The sequence below is a fragment of the Biomphalaria glabrata genome, chromosome 7 (genome assembly GCF_947242115.1).
Source record: "Biomphalaria glabrata chromosome 7, xgBioGlab47.1, whole genome shotgun sequence".
Lineage (NCBI taxonomy): Eukaryota > Metazoa > Mollusca > Gastropoda > Planorbidae > Biomphalaria > Biomphalaria glabrata.
Window position 1 is genome coordinate 23,581,084 of NC_074717.1, and position 21,617 is coordinate 23,602,700.

General features: G+C 33.3%; 2 protein-coding genes across 2 annotated transcripts in view; one reads left to right on the forward strand and one right to left on the reverse strand.

The window, feature by feature from the left end:
• Positions 1 to 1,081: 1,081 nt before the first annotated feature.
• On the reverse strand, positions 1,082 to 19,650 carry LOC106072380 (nuclear envelope phosphatase-regulatory subunit 1-like). Its single transcript, XM_013232740.2, has 6 exons — positions 19,555 to 19,650; positions 8,584 to 8,655; positions 8,202 to 8,275; positions 5,180 to 5,289; positions 3,329 to 3,383; positions 1,082 to 2,151 (listed from the first exon to the last, which is right to left on the reverse strand). The coding sequence occupies exons 1-6, from the start codon at positions 19,571 to 19,573 to the stop codon at positions 2,113 to 2,115; spliced, it is 369 nt and encodes a 122-aa protein (XP_013088194.1). The 5' UTR covers positions 19,574 to 19,650; the 3' UTR covers positions 1,082 to 2,112.
• Positions 19,651 to 19,754: 104 nt separating this feature from the next.
• LOC106072379 (nuclear receptor coactivator 5-like) overlaps positions 19,755 to 21,617 on the forward strand; it is an 18,690-nt gene continuing 16,827 nt past the window's right edge. The window contains exon 1 of the mRNA XM_013232739.2: positions 19,755 to 19,892. The gene's annotated coding sequence lies outside the window, so the exon portion shown is untranslated. The remainder of the gene's footprint in view (positions 19,893 to 21,617) is intronic.

Below are 21,617 nucleotides of genomic sequence, written 5' to 3' on the forward strand. Positions count from 1 at the left end.
ACACTGCCCCTTTCAACCATGACTGATTTAAGAAAAAAAAATTTTTTTTTAAAGTTTCTAACTTGCTTTAACATATAAAATGCAAAGGAAAGTTTGAAGTGTCAAAAAAAAAATGCTCGCTGATAAGCTTCCAGATTCAAGTAGAAACAGAGGAGAAAGTGACCAATGATAAGAGAGGTAAAAATTGGTGATAACAACATGATTTTTAAACGCTGAAAAATGAGTTCATTCAACAAAACTAATATGGTGGAATGAAGCTAATTGCACTGATCCACAAAGATCTGGCAGTTTATTGCACTGACCAACATGCATCTTGATATCCTTTGAGTACAAAATAAAAATCTTGAACATGATGTTATAATGAATTGTATCTGAAACTAATAATGTTTTAAACCAGCATTTTAAGTTCAAACCAGGTGATAAACAATGTTGTACATGAGGAAGACTGCTGACACTAGCAACAGTTTTCAAAGTCCTAATCTTAATAAACACTTTCATCCAAGTCAAAACATTGGAATCATTTATGTTGACATTTCATTATCCTATAGAACTGAAATCGTGCACATAAACTTGTGATGTGTTACAACCAATTTTAATAAAATTTCTGAAAAAAATCACTTCATTAATTTCTAATAATGAAAATTGTGTTTTTACATTATTTGGAATAAATTACTGATCAATTTTGTTGGCCCATTTTATTTTCGATTTATTTAGATGTATGTATAGAACTAGATCTTTGTTTGACTATTTGATCTATGACCGGTTAGTTCAGTCGGTTAGAGTATAGTGCTAATGACATCAATGTTGTCGGTTTGATCCTCATACTGGCCAGTGGGCTTTAGGGAGAAATTTTTTTTACATGTTTCCCATGCTTTTTATTTGCTACTTCTGTATTGGGATATTTATTATCAATCTATATTAATTTACATTCTTACAAAATTATAAACAATAAAATAATATGAAACTTAAGTTGACTATATTATTGACTATATTTTTAAAAAAATGTTAACGAATCACAATCTCAGCCCTAAATTTTAATTGGACTTTTATCTAAATATATTAAAAGAACAACAACAATCTCTAAACTTGATCAACAAATCTTTAGTATTAAGATCCTGCTGCAGGTTACTGATCTAAGAATGGTCACAAATTATGGCTAGAAAGATGTGTATAATCAAAGTTTGGGCATCATGCAATTGTATTCTCACTTCTAAACCAATGCAAATGAAAACAAAAATGAGCATGTTAAATAGACACATATTGATATTGTTTGTTAACATTATTCAAATGTAAATCTAAATCTTCAACAAAGATTAAAAATAAAAAGAATCACGTAAGAAAACATTTACGCCACTATAACAAACATTATGAAATGAATACTGAAGGAAACAGTACTTTTGAATAGGCAAAAGAGGGAACTAAATAAAAAGTAAGAGTTAAAGTTTTGAAAATCAACTTTTGAAACTCAAACAATTCTCAGAAACATAGTACTAACTACTAGTCCTCCTTGCTTACCATGCACCATTGTGCACACATTATAAACAATATTTACAGTTTTCTTTCTATTGTAGTGTACAACCATCTTTAACTGCCTCAGAATGCCAGTGCATCACAACACATATTGAATAAGGGATGGGAAAAAAGGGGGAAGTGTGAATGTCAAGGCTTGAATTAAATTCAAAGATTGACTATATTGAGATCCAATAGGGATAAAAAAATTTTTTTTACAAGGAGCATAAAATACTGACACTTTTTTTTATAGGCTAGTGCTATACAGCATTCAAAAAGTCATTTTCTAATGAATATAATAAACTGCCTTGAAACAATTATAAAAGCCCTACTTGTACATAAATATATAGGTTACATTGGTGTAGTAATATTAACTTGTATATTCTAAGTTTCAGGTTAAGTTAACAGCATAAGCTCCTTATACACATTTCTGTTGATCTTGGCCAGCAAAGGGTATATGTCACATTGTGAAGAGGTAAGGAATTCAATATATGTGGGGGCCATTTGTCAACTTCTAGCACGTGGCCGCTTGAAACGTCTACGTACCCAGCTAATTACTGATGAAAATGACTTTCTCTGAGGCAAATTAAAGATGTCCTCTTGTCATGGAGCAGGCCGAGGTTTTAGTATTAGCTTACCATTCTGAGAAATGAAGAAAGTGTTTTTAAATTTTGATGACGCTTGATATGATAACAAATTGTGCTATTCTACATTATAATAACCAGTGCTTTTTTTGTGCTGGTACGCACCTTTTTCATTTTGTATTTTAACGTTTATTATTAATGTACTAGTAGTTAAAAGTTAGGCAATCTATCACTGAGTACCGGCACCTTATTTATTTATTTTTTTTACAAAAAGCAATGATAATAACAATAGCTCTCTATAAAACAGTGGATACAAAACAATTTACTTTGGATTTGAAATTACATACAAAAGGTTGGTTCAATATCATACTGCATTCCTCATTAATCTTCGGACTGGAAGACAAGCCTTATTATTAAAACATTGGCCAGGCAAACTATATTTCAAATGAAGCTTTAAATCTCAGGGAAACTTTTGAATACCTGTATATAAATATGAAGTGGAAATACAAGTTTCCAATCTTTCTTAATTTTTGAAAAACTTTTTTATTCTGATTAATTCTATATTGTATGTTTTTTTTTTCCTGAATAATATTCTACACATTACAAGATAAGTATTATGTTCTGTTTGAGAGGACTATTATTGTCTCTCAATGTAACAGTAACCTGTAGTAACTTACAAAGGAAAAATGCAGTGATAACTTTTGAGTTTGAATGTTAAATTCTTTAAATTCAATCCACAGAGAAACAATGTCAATCCATAGATTGAAGTAAAGTAGAAATCACAGTCAATAACAGACTGAAAGAACAAGAATGTAGTAGAACTTTCAAATAACTGACAGGCCTGAATAACGTCTGGTTGGATTCTCACCCCAATACATGCACTGTTCTTCATTATAGAATTTAAAGAGACTTTTCTATAAGCCATAATGACATTTGAGCCTTTCCTAAAAAATTATTTATGCTGGCCAGTCAGACTGTACAAAGCCTTATAGTAAATTTGATCTAGTAGCCTCAAATATATTTTTTCTATGACCTACATTAGAAACTGCCCTTTTGACTAAATTAACAATCCAGCAGGACAAAATGGCAGCCAGCTCTCAACAAGAAAAAAAAATTGTTTTTTATTTAATACACTGAAGCATAAATGAAATTTAGTTTCACAGAAAGCAATATAAAAAACATAAAGCAAAATACATAGTACAAGAAATTAAACAAGTTCTAAAGCTTTCACTTACATCATCACATGACATGTTATATTCTGCTAAGAAGGTTCGACACCTTGATGCTATTCTGAGTTTGAGAGTCAAGAAAATTATTGAAAATATAATAGTTATAATGTTCATAGATATAGTAATACTTGGTTGAGCAATAAATGTATCTTTAAGGACAGCCCCAAATAGAAATTACATGTTCTAATAATAAAAAGGCTTCTTTATATCTTATCAACTTTTATAGGAAAAATGTTTTTAGGGGCTATTTTTAGTTAAAATGATGAAAAAATAGTTAATTTTCATGTCAAGATTTCTTGAAAACTACTAAATCTAGTTCAATAAAACTTCAGCTGATGATTATCCAATACTAGTAAAAGATTGTGAAGCAGAATTAACAATATTCGTTGAAATAAAAAAAAAAGTTACAGCTCTAAACATGGTTGTGGCCGATTATTTCAAGTTTTTATAGGGGAGTAGGCATAGAAAAAAATTAATTGCTCTAAAAGTTTTCAACCTTTGGTAATTATTCTGCTTCACTTTCATACTTGTATAAACAACATTATTTGTGCCAAATTTCAAGGCAAAATATTCATGAATAAATTTTTTATCACACCATCTCTGAACAAAAAAAAATGAAAATGGTTAATAGGAGAAAACGGCAAAAAATGAAAAACCTCTGTGGTAAAAACTAAGTTTGTATACAAAATATAAACAAATATTTAAAATACTTCCACTTTGAATTTGGAAATGTTGTATACACCAAGTTGTTCAGAAATGAATGCTGTATAATATTAAGTTATAAAAATAAATCGATAATTCTGAACCATAAGGGAAGGGGGTTAAGCTGTCCTTAAAGCAAACACAATGTCAATGAAAGAAAAATAATTCATTTCAGTAAAGTACATTTTTGAGCTTTCCGTTTGAAAACATATTTATACAATATAAAATCCTTGATCCTGATCAGTGACTCACTGATTATCACTGATTCTCCCACTTGCTGTGGAGAATATAATATGGAAATTTCACCTGTTATTACTTTTTGGGTACATAAAACAACTAAGCCATTTCGACCCCATATGTTTATTTAACCCAACATTTAAAAGTACAAAATTATATTCCCTTTCAATTATATTCCCTTTCATTTTAAAAACTTTACACAGATTTGGATCTAGATGATTGTCATAAAGAATATGAGGGCTTATTCTTAAGATCAGTATGATTATCAAATCTGTTTTTACAAAAAGAACAAAACATCTGTATGAAAGCGTCTATTATTGAATTTGGATTATACTATGTTATTGCATAACATAGAGAGTGTGTACAATCTTTTCTGATTTCTACTTGAGGATTCAATTATTTGATTTCAGAAAGAGGATCTCTGCCACTCCTCAACAGAAACAAGGATACCCCACATTGAGTAATCTAATTAAACTTATGAAAGAACCAAGATGAATCCACCACTCATTGCCATTGTAACTGATGAATTAAGCAGCAACCATTCGTTACAGAAGGCCATAACATTGACATGCAATATCACAACCTATAGGCAGTTTAGAGCAATAGCTCGTTGCCACATCATACAGACCTGCGACATGGCAACAAGCTATTGGTCTAAACTGCCCACAGGTTGTGACGTTGCAGGTCAGTGTTCAGGTCTTCTATTACCATTAATCTCGCTTAAGCTTAGATCCTCTTAGCAGTAGACTCTCTCATTAAACATAGTGTGGCCAACTACCTCATTTAACAAAACTATTTATTTTGCCACTGATTCTTGTAAATACACCTACCCGTGAAAAATATGAACAGCTTAACCTCATCTACCTTTTCACATATTTCTAACTCATTGTACAAAATGAAATGCTGAAAAAAGGATACATTGATGCTGCTACCACTCTTTTGTGTATACCAAAGAGAAACAATAACAATAAGATTGAACAACTAATTGTGAAGAATGGATGGTTCCACAAGGACTGTGACAAAGACACCTGAAAGGTCAAAAATTGTTAGCATTTTCATAAGAATTTTTTTATTATTATTATAGCTTTTATATAGCGCTACTTTCATGCTTATAGCATGCTCAGAGCACTTTAGTCCAATCTCATTTGTAGACCAGTGAGGGGGGGGGGGGTATCTAGGAGTTGGTTTTCCCGTGCTGCCTTTAGGCGCTCAGTATACGCAACTCTGCCCGAAGTGGGTGTCGAACCTCGAACACCTTCTAGGTAGCCAAGACAAGCCAAGTTCAAGCGCACTTAGCTTCTCAACCACGCTTCCCACTTTTAATAGTATCACACATAACATTTTAATAACATTACATTTACAAAAATATTTATAATTATTTAAAAATACTCATAACCTTTAAGAAACAATACTATTATTTTTAAAATCCCAATTTAACAAATAAGCAACAAAACTTTTCATGTGTCAATGCAAGGCCTGTTCTTAACAGGAAGGTGCAATGCAGCAGAAACCTTTTTGGGAACACAATTCTATTCAAGAGAATAGGGAAGATGACAAAAAATACAAAGAAAGTAAAAGAGTGTCACCTCTGCAAAGATATCTTTTCAGCAATGCAAATACCAGGAAGGATAAAAAAAAAAAAGAAGACAAGATATGATTGATAGGCCAGACCCTAAAAAAGAGATAGTCCATAAAGCTATGAGAACCTTTAAAGGAGGGATATGAAGCCCACAGGCTTCTATTTTATTAGTCTCATATGGATAAGCGTTAGAAGCAGTTAAGATAGAAAGTAGAGTGGGCTCGCACTTATATAGGATCCGCGCTAATTCTAGGTGTATAAATTATCAAATCAAACCATTTTACAACTTATAACAGATTTTCCGCGGCCTCTCGATTTACCAGGAGCTCCTTGAAATCTCCTGAAATTGCAAAATGTACGAAAAAGTCATGGACATATCCGGAAATTATTAAAATCTTTTGAAAACACAAAAAAAAAAAAATACTTCCTGAAATATATAGACAACAAATTGTCATTTTTGGGGTGTCATTCAATATGGAAAACGCAAATCCTACGCGATGTAAGTAAAAACGGCATTATGCATTACCCATAATTGTGTAATTTGGTGAAAGAAGCTTCTCGCGCTTCAAAGTAATGAAGAATTACTTGAGGTCAACAATTCTCGTAAATAGATTGAAACATTTGGTAATTCTTGCTATTGAGCGTGATCTATGCAGGAAATAAATTTTTTATGATATACTGTATGACTTTGCTACACGCAAGGCTCGTAAAGTAATTCTGTACGTAGTAAAGAATGAATATAAATGCAAAGACGAATGTATTTTCTGATATAAACTCTTAATTTTAACTTATAATCCGTTTCCCTACCCAAACTGGGCCCTGTGAATTCCGTTTCGCATAGAGCCCACAATGGTTAAGTCCAGCCCTGCTATTTAGTGACAGGTGAATACAGAGTAGATTACTTGTTCTCCTCCTACCCCCTCTTTTTTCGCAGGCCGCTAAAACTATGTGGGGTAGAAATAAAAAAGAGTGATCTTTCCATGACTTCTTGGTCACAACAGTTAAGTCTGCTATTTTGTGACGGGTGAATGCTACTTGTTCTCCCCCCCTTTTTTTCGTAGGGTAACTTTAGTTCGTCTGACTTGCAGAAATAAAAGAGTGATCATTCCTTTACTTCTTCTTGCGTGTCCAAACTCTTGAGCCATGAAGAGAATTATATATATAGATTGTGCTACATATTTTGTTCACAGTTAAATCTACTTAACTATAAAAACAAAAAAAATAATGAGATTAATGTGGAATATTCCTAAAAATAATATCAAATCTTAATAAATGAAAATTATTCTTTCAAGCAAGGTAACATTTTAGATCTTTATGAGTGCAGCAGGAAACTAAACATTTATTAGGAAAAGTGAAATGGAAAAAGTACATATATTACAGATCTATGAATAAACCTAATTGCATTTGGCCATTTCATTTTTATTCAAATGATATCAATGTTGTTTCAAATGGCCAATAGAATTTTTTAAAAATTAAGACTATCAACTGGCATTAAATGAAAAGCATTATTATACTACATAATAACACCTATCCAAAAAAAAAAAAGTAATTTTGAGTTTTAAAAAGACATTAAATTTTTAAATTTCTTTTACCATAGCAGAAAATATGCCAAATTTGCTAGCCATTTTTTATGTACTGGTTAATTTTAACCCTTTCCCTACACCAAAAAAATGCGCACTGACTTTCCATCTGGTCATGTGGCTGACAGTTAACCTAAGAATTTCAAGACAAGTAATCCTATCTCTTAACATTGTAAAAAGCCTTTATTCCTAAGAATTGATACTGAAATTTATGGCTCCTTAGGTGAGTCACTGGGCTTGGTTACGTCTTGAGACGGGGCAGAATCACCATACATTATGCCAATCAAGTTGAGCTTATAACCTGTAACTGTTATCTCCTGTGATGTTTTAGCTGCTTTGCAGCAGCACCAGAGTTTTCCTCTCTGAGCGCATTCCTGGGCCTTAGATAAGGGGGTCATGAAATGAATTATAATAAATACTAAGACATATTTTAACCTACAATAATGAGACAAATTAGTTGATAATACTGAAAGAGTGATCAGATTTTCATAACCTATTTTTTACGCATTTATAAGGACTGTGAATGAAAATGCTACTATTAAATATTTTCTTGATGTGTTTGATCTTTATGGCTGCAGCAGGCAACTGAACATTGTCTTAGGAAAAGTGAACTTGAAAAGTTAAACACATGTCCAACTATACATAAAAAAAAAAGTTTTCAATTTTGGGATAGCATGTATATAGTAAAAATTCATTTAGGTCAGTAGCTGTTAGTAGTTACTAACATAAAAATATATATTATCAAATATACATTAAATAGCAGAAATTATTGATTGAATACCTGTGAAGTTTCAGGGTCAAATAACCAAGTCCATGCTCCAACCATAGTGCACAGAGTGACGAAGATAAATATAACTGGAAAAGAAAAAAAAATGTGTATGTCAACCCATTATTAAATATAAAATAAAAGTTACAGATGCTTTATTCCGGTACCATATATCCGGTGCTGCCTAGTCATGCAGTATGCCCTCTGGACTGCTCAAACCTGGCTCACCGCCATCCCATCCCATCTTGCTGAAGATTTGGGCTAGGATTGAATAATATTCCCTCCTAAAGGAACACTTGAACTGTAAGACATGCATGTTCATCATTTATTGGAGTTAATTACTTTTATTAGTGCCCCTTTTGTTTGGTTTCATTCTTACTAAACTAAAAACACTTACTTCTCCAGAATCTTGCAGCTGGTTGATGACCACTAATAACTTCTGTGAGTCTTCTTTCAAAAGCCTTCAGATCTGTTAAGTGAAAATTATATTGCAATTGCCAAATAAACAAGAACAATTTAAAAAAAAAAAAAAAAAAAAAAAAAAAAGAAAGCATAAGATTTTGGAACAAAGTTTAAGCATGAAGTTTCTCCAGAGCTGGCTGTAATCAGGGGCATCTTCTATTGGGAAGTTGCACTCACTGACTTTAAATATTATTTAAGTATATGTCTGCTAGCAAAGTGAACTTTATCATGGTTTTCGAAAATGTGAATTCCTAGTCAATGTTTTATAAGCACAACAACAAATTTATCATATCATTTCATTTTTACACAAGCTTTATGTAGCTTAGTTAGGTACTTTGACATTCTTATCAATCTAATTTGGAAACTGCTAGACTAGCTGCTATAATGTTTTGAATCAGAAACCCATTGTGTTGGCTCACTGGTCTATGTTTTTCAATTTTTCTTCTATTTTATGAAACAAAAATAATCTTAAAGGAGGATTCCTAAGATTTTATATAATAACAATCTTGTTTTATGTTCATTTTGTACTATTAACTCACACTTTCATCATAGTAAAAAATTTGAATCATTTATTACCCTATCTCAGTGTTTATCAAACAGGGGTCTGCAGACCCCTGGGATGACCAAAAAGGGTCCGCAGAGAGATGAAAATTGTATACAATAAAATTAAACGACAGTTAATAACTTGAATAATCATCAACTCTCCCATCACTACTGTTTGATATGTCTATAACATACTATTCTATGACGACCTAAATAGAACATTTGAAGACATTCTTCACTTAAATATACCTGACTGGGTGTTGAACCCTTTTGTGCATGAACATATTTACTTGAAATATCCACAAGCGAGGAACTTAAACCCGTCTTCTTTTTTGGTAAAATGTGGATTCATTGCTGTAATGAACCTCATCAGAAATACAAGAAACCACCTCGAAATCTGCTCTCTTTGAACAGTGCAAAAATACATTCATAAAATCTCATGAACCTCATCCAAGTCATTATTTTTTTTAAATCTTAATTTAAACAGAAGTTGTAATCCCAATAAACACTCCCTCAACAAAATTTTTTTTTTTTATTTGGTAATTTTTTTATAGTATTTGTTTAATGTATATAATATGTATTTATGTAGCTTTTTCAGCTAGGGATCCATGGACAAGTTTTGATTATATAAATGGGTCCCAGGGTCAAAAAAAGATCCAGAACCTCAGCCCTATCCAGCTGAAATTTCGCTCATAAGAATCTATGTTGGTTTGTGTTTTTTTAAGACCATCAGCAATGTTATATATTTACATAAAAATACATTTTTTTTGAAAGATAAATATTTTGAAACAATTTAAAAAGAAAATATTTTACATTGCTTTAAAATGTTTTAATTTCCTTGCATATTGCAATGTTTAGAGTTAAGTCACAGATTTGGCACTAGTCACTAAGCTTAAAAAATTACTATTTTATCTTTTGGTTTTATAACTTTATTTTCTAAAAATTCTAACCTGATTTTTTTTGTCTATAGATCTTATTCAATCTAATCTCGATCTAGTTGTAGAGATTATTTGAATAAAAATGTTTGTTTGGTTGTAAAATTTTATGTTTAACACGTTTTGGATGTTCTTTTAAGAGTTAAGGATAATCTACTTCCTAGTCCAAACCTCCCGCAGGACGACTGGATGGCAGGGTATGAACCCAGGACCATCAAGAAGTCCAATAGAAAGTCCTGCGTGCATACCCCATGACCAGGCAGCCATCCTATTTCTATGATTACTATGAGTATGAATAACTTACAACTATTAAAATTTAAATGTTATAATTATATTTACATATTTTTTAGTAGATATCAGTGAACAACTCACAATATTTGTTCAAATGAGCCTTTATTTTGATAGCAATGACTGAACTAGTCTATTGTTTTTGTGCATGTTCCATTTCTTTATAGTTCAGACACACTTAGTTTATAATCAGTCTCAAAAACATGGGTTTTACTTGGGTTCAAAGTGCAATGGTATGCCAATGTCCCTTTTTTTCTTTTAGGACTGAAGGAGTGTAGGTCCGAGGTTAAGGAGATTTTTTAGACCACTGAGGTATCAGCTAAATATGGCCAATCTAGAATGCTTCTAAATAGGTACAGAAACAAGTGCAAACCATACATGGGATTTCCCTAATATTCCTTTATCAATGACATTAACAAATGCTATTTTAATGTTGAACATGCATATCTAAGGGATATACTAGGTAACTCAAGGCTGGGAAATCTAAATTTCTTTGATTGATTTAGTAACATTTATTTTTGCATAATTTTGCAGTGATGGGAACTGACTTTGCAAAAATTTTAGGAAATTTTGTAAGCCCCCCCCCCCCCCCCCCCCGTTTTTGAACTGGCCTGTCGTGGCGACTTAAAAAAAGATGTTGCTGAATTTTTTTTTAACTATGTAGAATCATTTTATTTAATATTTTCTTTAATTAATGTTGTATTACATAACATTTACATTGCATTGAGCATTACTGCACACAAAATGCATTCATGGCACTATTGTTTGTATATATATTGATGGGAGGAGAAAGCTTTTTGCAGTCTGAGTATTCTATAATAGATAACTGCTTTACAGATATTGTAACAACTTCTTTCTCAAACAACTATAAGGGTTAAATATGTTTGAAAAACATGCTTGAGTTTTGGAAATACTTCAAAAGTATGAGCTACACTTCTGTTTGTTTCAATAATTATTAAATTTTGTACAGGAGAAACTGTTTACTAAGCTTTGCACATGAAGTCCACCAAAAATGCTTTGAAAAGCTGCTGAATCTCAGTTGAGTTCTTAAGCAAGATGAGCAAGAACAACCAGATGAGGAGCAATGCTTAGAGGAAGAGAAAGTTTAGCAATAAAACTGCAAATTGAGGCTTCCTTATGTGACTCTTTTTCATGCAGATACAAGTTGTTTAGAAGAAATGGATCTCTACCACACTGGGCTTTTATACATTTATAGCATTAGTAATGATAAGTTATTAGTTAGAGAAAATTTTTAAACTTTTATATTAAAATATATATATATCCCTCACTATAGATAGATCTATAATCTAGAGCTACTTATATCTAATAACTTGACTCTAGTCTCTAGATCCAATATATTATTATTAGATATCTACATTCTATCAGGCTTATACTCAGTAACTCACTATAGTCATGTAAAGAAGTTAAAGAAGGCCTACTTACTACTATATAAAAAAAGTATATTCTAGATCTATATATAAATCCAGATGGCCGGTACACGGTAGGTCTATCACAGTATCACTCTAACTCTATTAGTAGTATTACTATTAGATTTAGATAAGTAGATCTAGATCTTATTATTATTATAATAGATCTAGATGTCTAAATCTAATCCCATTTGAACTCATGGAAGTCGGCAGGCAGGGTTCAAATTAGAAAAATCTAGGGGCCATTGTAACAACAGCGAAAAAATAATACATCTAGAATTGTAGTAATAGTGGCGATTAGCGCTAGATCTACATAGTTTACATACGTAACATAGCGACCGGGCATCATTCATGATACTCTTACGTTTAAGTCTAATCAGTCTAATACTTTTCAAAAGCTGGCAAGCAGCCATTGAAGTCTAGATGCTCTAGATCTAGATCAAAAGTATTCAAATTAAAGAATCTAGATATCTTATCTAGAATATATCTATCTAGACTGATTCAAACCACTCTAGTCTGGACCAAGATCTAGACTTATAAGACAATACGGTAACACAAGATTTTTTTAAAAATAGAACTTTAACTGTGTCAAAAGACCGGATGTACGCATGTTCAAAACAAATCAAAAATCTTATTTCGCATTCTTCCGAAAATGGAAAAATAATAAAATCGGATTTTTTTTTCATAAAAAAAAAATCGGATTTAGAAAAAAAAAATGTCTGGAAAACTTCGGATTTTTTTTCTAGAAAATCGGATCAGAAGAAATTATCGGAATTCCGACAATTGTCGGAAAATTCCCATCACTGATTTTGTTATTTGCCTAAGGTGTTAAACCAAGTGCGATCTAAATGGTTAAAAAAAAAAAAGAGAATATCGCTGCTGGTTAAAAAAGAAATGGAATATTGATACATGTGGGTACTTATGAATGTAAACACAGTGCTTATGACAGTTGATTTGATTTGTTGATTTGAGGCACATCGGCACAATTTAGGCCATGTCGTGCCTGCAGTCCCTCAAGGACCACTCTCTCTCTAAACAACAAGGGCCAGATTCTATACAGTCATATAATTAAAATCAAGGTCTATTCACAGTTAAAATAGTAAAGGTAGTAAAAATTTAAATATTTGGTAAAAATCTAATGTAAATAGTGCATGTTCACAAATTCTGAAATCAGATCTTCGTAGATAGCCCCACTTCCCGAATAAAGCCCAGTACCTTCCCAGGGTCGACATTATTAAATAGTGTTTTTAGATTAGTGGCTCTAAAATATTTCGCCCTGACATCCTGGTATCTGGGGCAATCAACGAGGATATGTTCCACGGTGAGGCGAGAGTCACAGTACTCGCAAAGTGGGGGGCTTATGACAGTGTCCATTTAAGTTGTCCAGCTGGCTCCTGGCAAGTTTGGACATAGTTTTGAATGAAAAAAAAATGGAATGGAATGGGGTAGGGGACAACGAAGACTTTAAATAAATGTGGGGAAATCGTCAATACTTTTTTTTATAAGTGTTATAGATCGATCGAACAGATCCAATTATAAACCAGAAGGGTTAGAATGTACACTTTGTTTATCTTTGTATAATATAGATATTGAAAAAAATCTGTTTATTACACATTTTAAACACATTTTTTAAGCGAAAAAACATTAGTAGTTTTTGTACATTATATATATATAAGTTATTTTAGTGGGTTTTTTTTATTTCTGCTAACATTTATGTTTAACTTATATCATGTGAACTATAACAAGTCACTGTTTGGTGTTAGAAGGGTTAGGGCATGTCCTGCACGGTTAGCCTGGTAGATCAAAGGAATATGACAGGGGTGCCGGTGGTGTGGCCTTTGGCCGCGTCTCTACTCCGTAAGTCAGGAGTGTCAGTGTCCACCGAAAGTTAATAGAAAAATCAAACTCTTAACTTTAACCTTGAATCTCACACCTCCCCAACCCCCCCGTCAAAAGGGTGGTGTGAAGGAGGAACACGAAGCCCACTTCAGACCGGTGGAAGGGAGCTTTTGATCACTTTTGCTGGCCTCAGAGTTCCAAGTGCGATGCACAACTCTACATGACAATGTCAGATAGTAGTGAAACTAGATAAGCTAAGAACGGGAAAAGAACAAGGTCAGGGGGGAGGGGGGGATTTATTATAGTCATAAATATTTACAAAATATTGTTGTTTTTTTTCAAATTTCCTATAAATATACTTTATTTTGTGACACATTTTCTGTTTATATTTTTTTTGGATTTGTGAAATTTATGGATTAATAGGCATATCTTTTATTAGTGATGGATTTTTCATTCTGAGGGGTAAGTGTGATTAAAAACCTATTTTTTTCTTGTAAATAAATGTCAGATGCCATTGATTTTACTTTTTTAAAAATTCCTCTGTTCTTGGGCATTAAAATTGATGTGTATGATATGTTAAAACTGTTACTGGTTTTGTCATTAAAGATGACGATAAAGTATAATTTGCGACTCTTTTTTTTAGGGAAGGTAGTGGAGTCATGGGGTCTCAATTAATATGCACAAAATGTTAAAAAAAGCAATTTATCCTTTATTTTTTTCAAATGTTCTATAACTATACTTTTTTATTTTGTGACACATTTTTCTATCATAATATTGTGAATTTGTGAAATTCATGGATTATTGGACACATCTGTGATTTATGTTGTTTTTTTCATTTTTAGGGGTAAGTGTGTTTGACATTTTTTCATGTTAAATAATTGTCTCATGCTTTTGATTTTTTTTTTTATTCCTCTATTCTTGGGCATCAAAAATGATGTATAATATGTCTATAAAAACCAGTTTGAATATGATTTTAAAAAAATGGTCCTTGAAGTAGAGCTCAATCTGTTTTCCACCATATATATATATATCAGACCTGCCTACCGTTACGCAAAATGCGTATTCGTTACGCAAAATCTCCCAAAAATGACCATCAGTACGCAAATATGCATTTAACCCGTCGCGTTACGCATTTCGTATCCTTTTTTCCCCCTCTCTTGACTAGCTTACGAGCGGTCACGGAGGTCATGCTAAGCCGTCCTGTTGGGTCACGGAGGTCACGGTTGGAGGGGAGGAGGAACAGAAAAGGTGGGGGAACACATTGTGACATTGTGTTCAGATCTATACGTTGAATGGTTCTTATCGGAATTAGCAATTAGATTTAGTCTAGAAATGAAGAACGCGAGAGTGAGGGAGTGGCGGGTTGGTACCAGGTTGGTACCGTCATTTAGCTGATACACCAACGTGGCTTTTTTTTTTTTTTTTTTTTGTAAGTTCATTAGTAGAAATTAATTATGTTGAATCCCTGATTCCCGTATTCATTTGTATAGAAAAAAATATCGAAATGCTATCGATTCAAAACACATTGAGTGACATTGTAGATATCTAGTCTAGATCTAGATCTGGATTCTAGATCTAGAATCTAGATAACTTGTTAGACAGGAATAGATCTAGCAGCTTTCTAGCTAGTCATTACGTTATGTCATGATTCTGTACATTACTATTACTCTACAATCTAGATCTAGATCCAATTTAGTTGTAGTATGATTTAGATTGACTAGATCTAGATCGATAACATCTACTACCATCTAGTCTAGATCTAGAATAGATTCTTAGTCTTAGTATAGAATAGATCAAGTATGAAGGTAGGCCTACGAAAGTTTGGGGTAGACCTACGTTTGTAGCGGATCCACGGCATCGGTAATACTCTTGAGCCCAGATCTAGAGTAGATTATTTCATTATATAGACATAGATCTAGTCTAGATATCATCTCTATAGTCGTATTGATCTAGATTTTTAGATTGTAGATCTAATCATGACATCTAGATCTAATATTATATATATAAATATGACAAAATAGTGGATCGCGTAAGTGTTACGCATTCTGGTGCCAAAATACGCATTTTGACCATCAGCGTTACGCATTTGGACTTTTTTTGGTAGGCAGGTCTGATATATATATATATATATATAATATTATATTATATACTTTATCGATTTAGATCTAGATTCTTTTTCTAGACTAATCTAGACTCTCTTTGTCTCTTATTGACACTTAGAGACTTAGATCTAGATCTAGCCTCTTCTCTAGAGTTTATAGGGAAGAAGTCGTCTAGTCTAGAATCATTTAATCAGCCAGGAAAACCAAAGACTAGTCCTAGTCTATATAGATCTATTATTCTATGGCTTTACTATGATTACACTTGTAGTGACTTACAGAGACACAGAGTAGACAGTATCAGAGTATAGAGTTTGAGTTTTGAGTTTAGGCACATCGGCACAATTTAGGCCATGTCGTGCCCGTAATCCTTTAAGGATCACTCTCCCTTTATATAACAAGGGCTAAATTCTATACAGTTAAATCATTAAAAACAAGGTCTATTCACAGTTAAAATAGTAAAGGTAGTAAAAATTTAATAATTCGGTAAAAATCTTATGTAAATATATTATAATTCATAAATCAGATCTTCATAGACAACCCCACCTCCCGGACAAAGCCCAGTACCTTCCCAGGGTCGACATTGTCGAATAGTTTTTTTAAGTTGTGTGTTCTAAAAAATTTCTCTTGGAGATCACAGATTCTTCTGCATCGTAAAAGCCCATCAGAGTGTATCTTACTATCAACTTCTAAGAGAAGTTCCAATGATTTGTGTAGCTTAGATACACTCTTGGGCTCTCCAACTACTGACTTAAGTCCCTTATAGATTAGAAAAGGGCTCATCTTTGTCAGGCTTTTCCCCTCGTGCACCTGACCACCAAAAATGATGGTCAGGTAGTATAGCTTTTTGTGGCCTCCTCCTTTTTTGCATCAATATGACATCTCTTGCCCAGACATAAATCTGGGGCAAGTAGTTTTTTGGTACTTTTTTATCCATGAGGTTTAATATTAGTTCGGCACCTGTGCTCCCCACCCACCATCGAGTCAAACAAGGGGACGGGCCATTCGGGTGTCAAGAATAAGCCCGCCAGGGCTACACAGGTGCTATACTCAGTCAGCAGCTGCATCGGACAAGTGTCCGATACAGCAGCTCCCTGAATGACCCTCAAGCCACTGCCACTCCAGCATGACCAGCCGGTTGACCCAGAGCAGGCCATCTGGTCCTCAGGTCTAGGGGAACTTGGAGTCAAAGTATTGTGTTGTGGTGGTTTATCCTCAGATAAATACCTACTCTAACACCAGGATCTCTTTATATCCCCCCCTCCTTACCCGTCGCAGTTCACGGCAAACGGACTGGTCTATGACATAGGGAGGTTTTAAAGATAAAAAGACAGAGTGATGATCAATGAAGGCAAACTGAGAAAAAGAGGAGGCAGACACAATGATAGAAAAGAAGTAGGGCACTTTTGAGCTCCAAAAGTGCTAAGGAAAGAGGAGCGCAGTTTAACGTCATGTCTCAGGACGATCAGAGTATAGTATGTGACTACACACTACAGCAAGGGTTCTAAACCTGTGGATCAGGACCCCTTTAGGGGTCAAATGGCCCTTTGTTAGGGTCGCCTAAGACCATAAGAAATTTGAGTTTTTATCTATTCCTCATCGGAATTTTTGTTTGTATCTCCACCAAGCATATTCGTACCATAGTTGGTATACATTTTCATTTGATGTAACAAAGCAAAAGGACACTACTCGCATTGATTTTTGATTGACGAATTATGAAACGATCGTTAATCACAAATTTAATTTTTTAAAAAAGAAGTTAGGGTGACATATTTAAGAAGACGGATATTTTGCTAGAGGATAAATATGGCAATTTGAGTTAGTGAGTGTAACATCATTGTTTAAAGGTAGACATAATTTTTCCCATGATAGTTACTTCTTTGTAATGAGTTTTATGCGTTCAATATGTTTTCTGCTATTTCACACTGATGTTTTTATCTTTGTGAAGAAGTTTTTTTTATATACAGAAAGCAAAATATACAGAAAATAGCTGACCTGGTAGACATCTCTATCTTTACAACTTATATCTTGCCAACTTTATGTGCTTTCTGTTAGGAAAGAGGGCATTGAATTTGACAGACAAACTACAATAGCGATTTCTGTCAAAGAACATTTGCACTAGCTTGTGCTTGAAATTTCAGCAAACTTTCAAATCTACATGACATACTGTTTATACTTTCTAGAAGTCAAAGTTGAAGTTGTTCCGAAGACAAGAGTTTATTGAGCTCATTAAAAACGATGCAGCTAATAATTATTGATTTTCAATGTCAGTTACACAATTCTGGATCACGCATTTGCAGGCATAAGACTATAGCTGAGTAAGACTAAGACTTAGATAGATATCTTAGATCTAGACTCTAGATCTACTAGTAACTAGTTAGTAGGTCTAGCCTAGGTCTAGTCTAGAGATAGAGTTTAGATGATAGATTTGATCTGTCAATCTGTCTAAAGTCTAAGCCCTAACTAACTTTTCTAAGCCTAGGGCTTAGGCCCCTAGGCCTAGTTAATAATAATTATTTTAACAATAATAAGTTACAATAGGAAGTTTTTAATAAGAAGTCAATATTATTTTCAATATATATATTTACTTTACTGCATTTGCAGGCATAACAAGACTTTTTTGGCTAAGTAAGACTATTTCTGACTTAGTCTTAGATTTAGATAGATCTAGACTCTAGATCTACTAGTAACTAGTTAGTAGGTCTAGCCTAGCCTGGCCTAGGTCTAGAGTTAGAGTTTAGATGATAGATTTGATCTGTCAATCTGTCTCAAGTCTAAGTCTAGGCCCTAACTAACTTTTCTAAGCCTAGGCCAGGGCCTAGGGCTAGGCTAGTTACTATTAGTTACTAAGTTAAAAGACTCAAAAAAACAAAGATTTACTGCTGCAGGGGTAAACGACTGTATAGAAAATACGAAAAACATGCATATATGTAACCCTGCCGGACCAAGTAAAACAAAGGACGTTTGGGCCACGAGGCCTTCATCAGCTACAAAACAAACAAAAAATGAAAAAACAATTAACACAAAATAGTCTTAAGTTAACTTATCTGTCCGATGTTGTTCTCTATCGAGGCAGAAAAGAAATGAGCTACGCTGGTGTAAAAGCGCGGGAAAACGGAAGGGGGCGGAGATGTCAGGCAAAGATGAATGGGAAAAGGGGGTACCGTAGTGTTAGTGCCCATGGCGTATTAAATAAAAGTGTGCTGGTTGTTAATCCCGTTAGGTTGGAAACTTATTTACATGTCAGGCACCCTCCACCCTTACTTGGTCCGGCAGGGTTACATATATGCATGTTTTTCGTATTTAGTTACTAAGTTAGTAGATTAGTAGAAGTAGATCTAGTTAAAATCTAGATTCTAGTTTAATTAATAATAATTATTTTAACAATAATATTAATAAGTTACAATAGGAAGTTTTTAATAAGAAGTCAATATATATATTTACTTTACTAATTATAAATTTAGAAGTTAAATATTTTTTTTATAATGATAAAATAATGTCAATAATGATAAATAACGGTGTAACTGTAACATCGAGGCCGAGAGTCACGAGAGTGCGAGAGTGTAACGGTCGGAATGACAAATAATGAATGAATAAGTAGTTTATTGACGTATGCCTAGATTGACTCATAAAATGCATAGGATGTAATTATCTTTTTTTTTTAGAAGGAACGTCTGTAATTATAATAATAATATATATAAGATAAGATCTAAATATACAAAAAGTCATCTGGATTAACAGGAGCTGTTGGTGTAATTTACATATTATATACTACCTTCAGTTTGTTCAGCCATATTGTTATGAGATAAGTAGAAGGCTCTGATTGGCTAGCAGTATCTAAATCATCCAATAGTTATTTTCAAGACATTTATTAAAAGATAATCGAAACCGGAAGCCGTCGCAAAACGCTTTGCAGCATAAAGTAAAGCAGACAAGAAGTAAAAAGAATAAAAAAGCTGGTTGACTCGAGAAGATCTGCTCTCTAGAATAGATCTCACATTCCTCATATAGAATCTATGATCTATAGATTAATTTGAGCCTGAATATTTGACACATATTAATAGGTCTCTGGGCTTCAATTGGATAGATCTATCTAAATAGATCTATATCTAGGTGAGAATTGCATGATTCATGATCGTATCGTTCATCATGATGATGATGTCTGTCAATCACAATGATTCAATAACAATAAAAAAAACAACTTTTCTTAGAATACATGAATTATGAATAGAATATAGAGTATAATAGAGTAAAGGATGGTTGTCGGACACGCTAAGCCATTCTTCGGCCATTTTTAAGTTTCAAAATTCATAACTCCGTAATGGTCTAACCTATGTCGCCTATGAATAAATTGATGGTGTCAATGAATTCGTCATCCTTTTGTCTATAAAAATAGCTATTTTGTAATGTATCACTACGCATAGTTAAAATTAGATCTGATGTGAAGGTTGGGTTTTCTGATGCGTAAAAGTTTTCGTCATGATTTTTGTCTCTGTAAAAGTTGTTGGCCTGTTTGGTGATTTATTGGACGTGTACTTCAAAGGAAATAGACGTCTTCTATATATTAAACATGTTATTATTAAGACATTTCATCCTTAATTTTATTATTTTGTACATTAGCGCAACGACACAAGCCATATAATCACTTTTCCCACGCTCCACGCTTTCATTCTCGGCTTGTAACTGACGTCACACCATGGCCACTACTTTGGGCCTAGCCTAGCTGGTCGCGCTAGGGGAAAAAATCGCCTCTGTTGCGGGGGAGAAGAGGAGGAGTATTCTCTCTACCTATGGGGCACTTTTTTTTTCCCCGTAGCACAGCTCCACTAGCGCAGTGCGTGCCTGTCTCACCTTAGCCTTTTTGGTATCAATCAGATAATCGCTAGTCTCCTGCTCTCTCTCTCTCTCACCTGCTTTTTTTTTTTTTTGAGCGTGTAATGGTATGCTTAAGAGACATGGGGAAAAGGGGCTGGGGGAGACTTCATGTAGTATACTCTCTTTTGATTTTGACAATCTCTTAGAATGTTGATGTTTCACACAATGGCCTTTTAGCGCACCTGGTCGATCAATAATTGTAGGCTCGAGGTTTACAATGATATTGCTATTGTGACTTTTTTTTTTCAGCTGCCCATTGATGCCAATTTATTATTGTATAAGGATGTGCACTTAAGTGCTATAACATTTGTACATATTTGTTGCATATTAAATGGTTTAAAATAAATGGTTATAAGTTTTTGCATACACCACATTAACTTTTTTTTTATAAATAGGTTACGAATTTTTTTTTGTGAAACATGTAACAAACACACACAAGAACACATACATAACTTAAATATACATTTTGTACTATATTATTTTAACTAACAACAAAATTATTCTGTAAATGTTTAAAAAAAAAAACAATAACAATTTGTTTATTTCCTCATATTTACTGTGTCAAGCTATTTCCCTTTGATGACTAGCGTCATATGACGATATGTTTTCTTATTCAGAAAAGGTAAAACTTGTTGGCCACCCCCATTTACATGTTTAAGTGGGAAAGGAGAGTCTGGGTTGTACATGTACAATTTATCTGTTTCTAGTGTCTATTTAGAAGCATTATATCTGGGTTTTAATTGGCTAATGCATCTAGGGGCTTAAAAATCATCTTAGCTCCAGACCCTATCTCGTTCTTCCCCTTGGGAGAAAAAAAGCTAAGTTTTACAGTAGTCTACTTTGACCCCAGATAAAATTATTTTCTCTCAATATATAAGGGAGCTGTACGTGTCGGAAGTGTGACAAAATAGTCCATGCGCAATATTTATGCGGAAGTTGGGTAGTAAACATTCAAATAAAGAA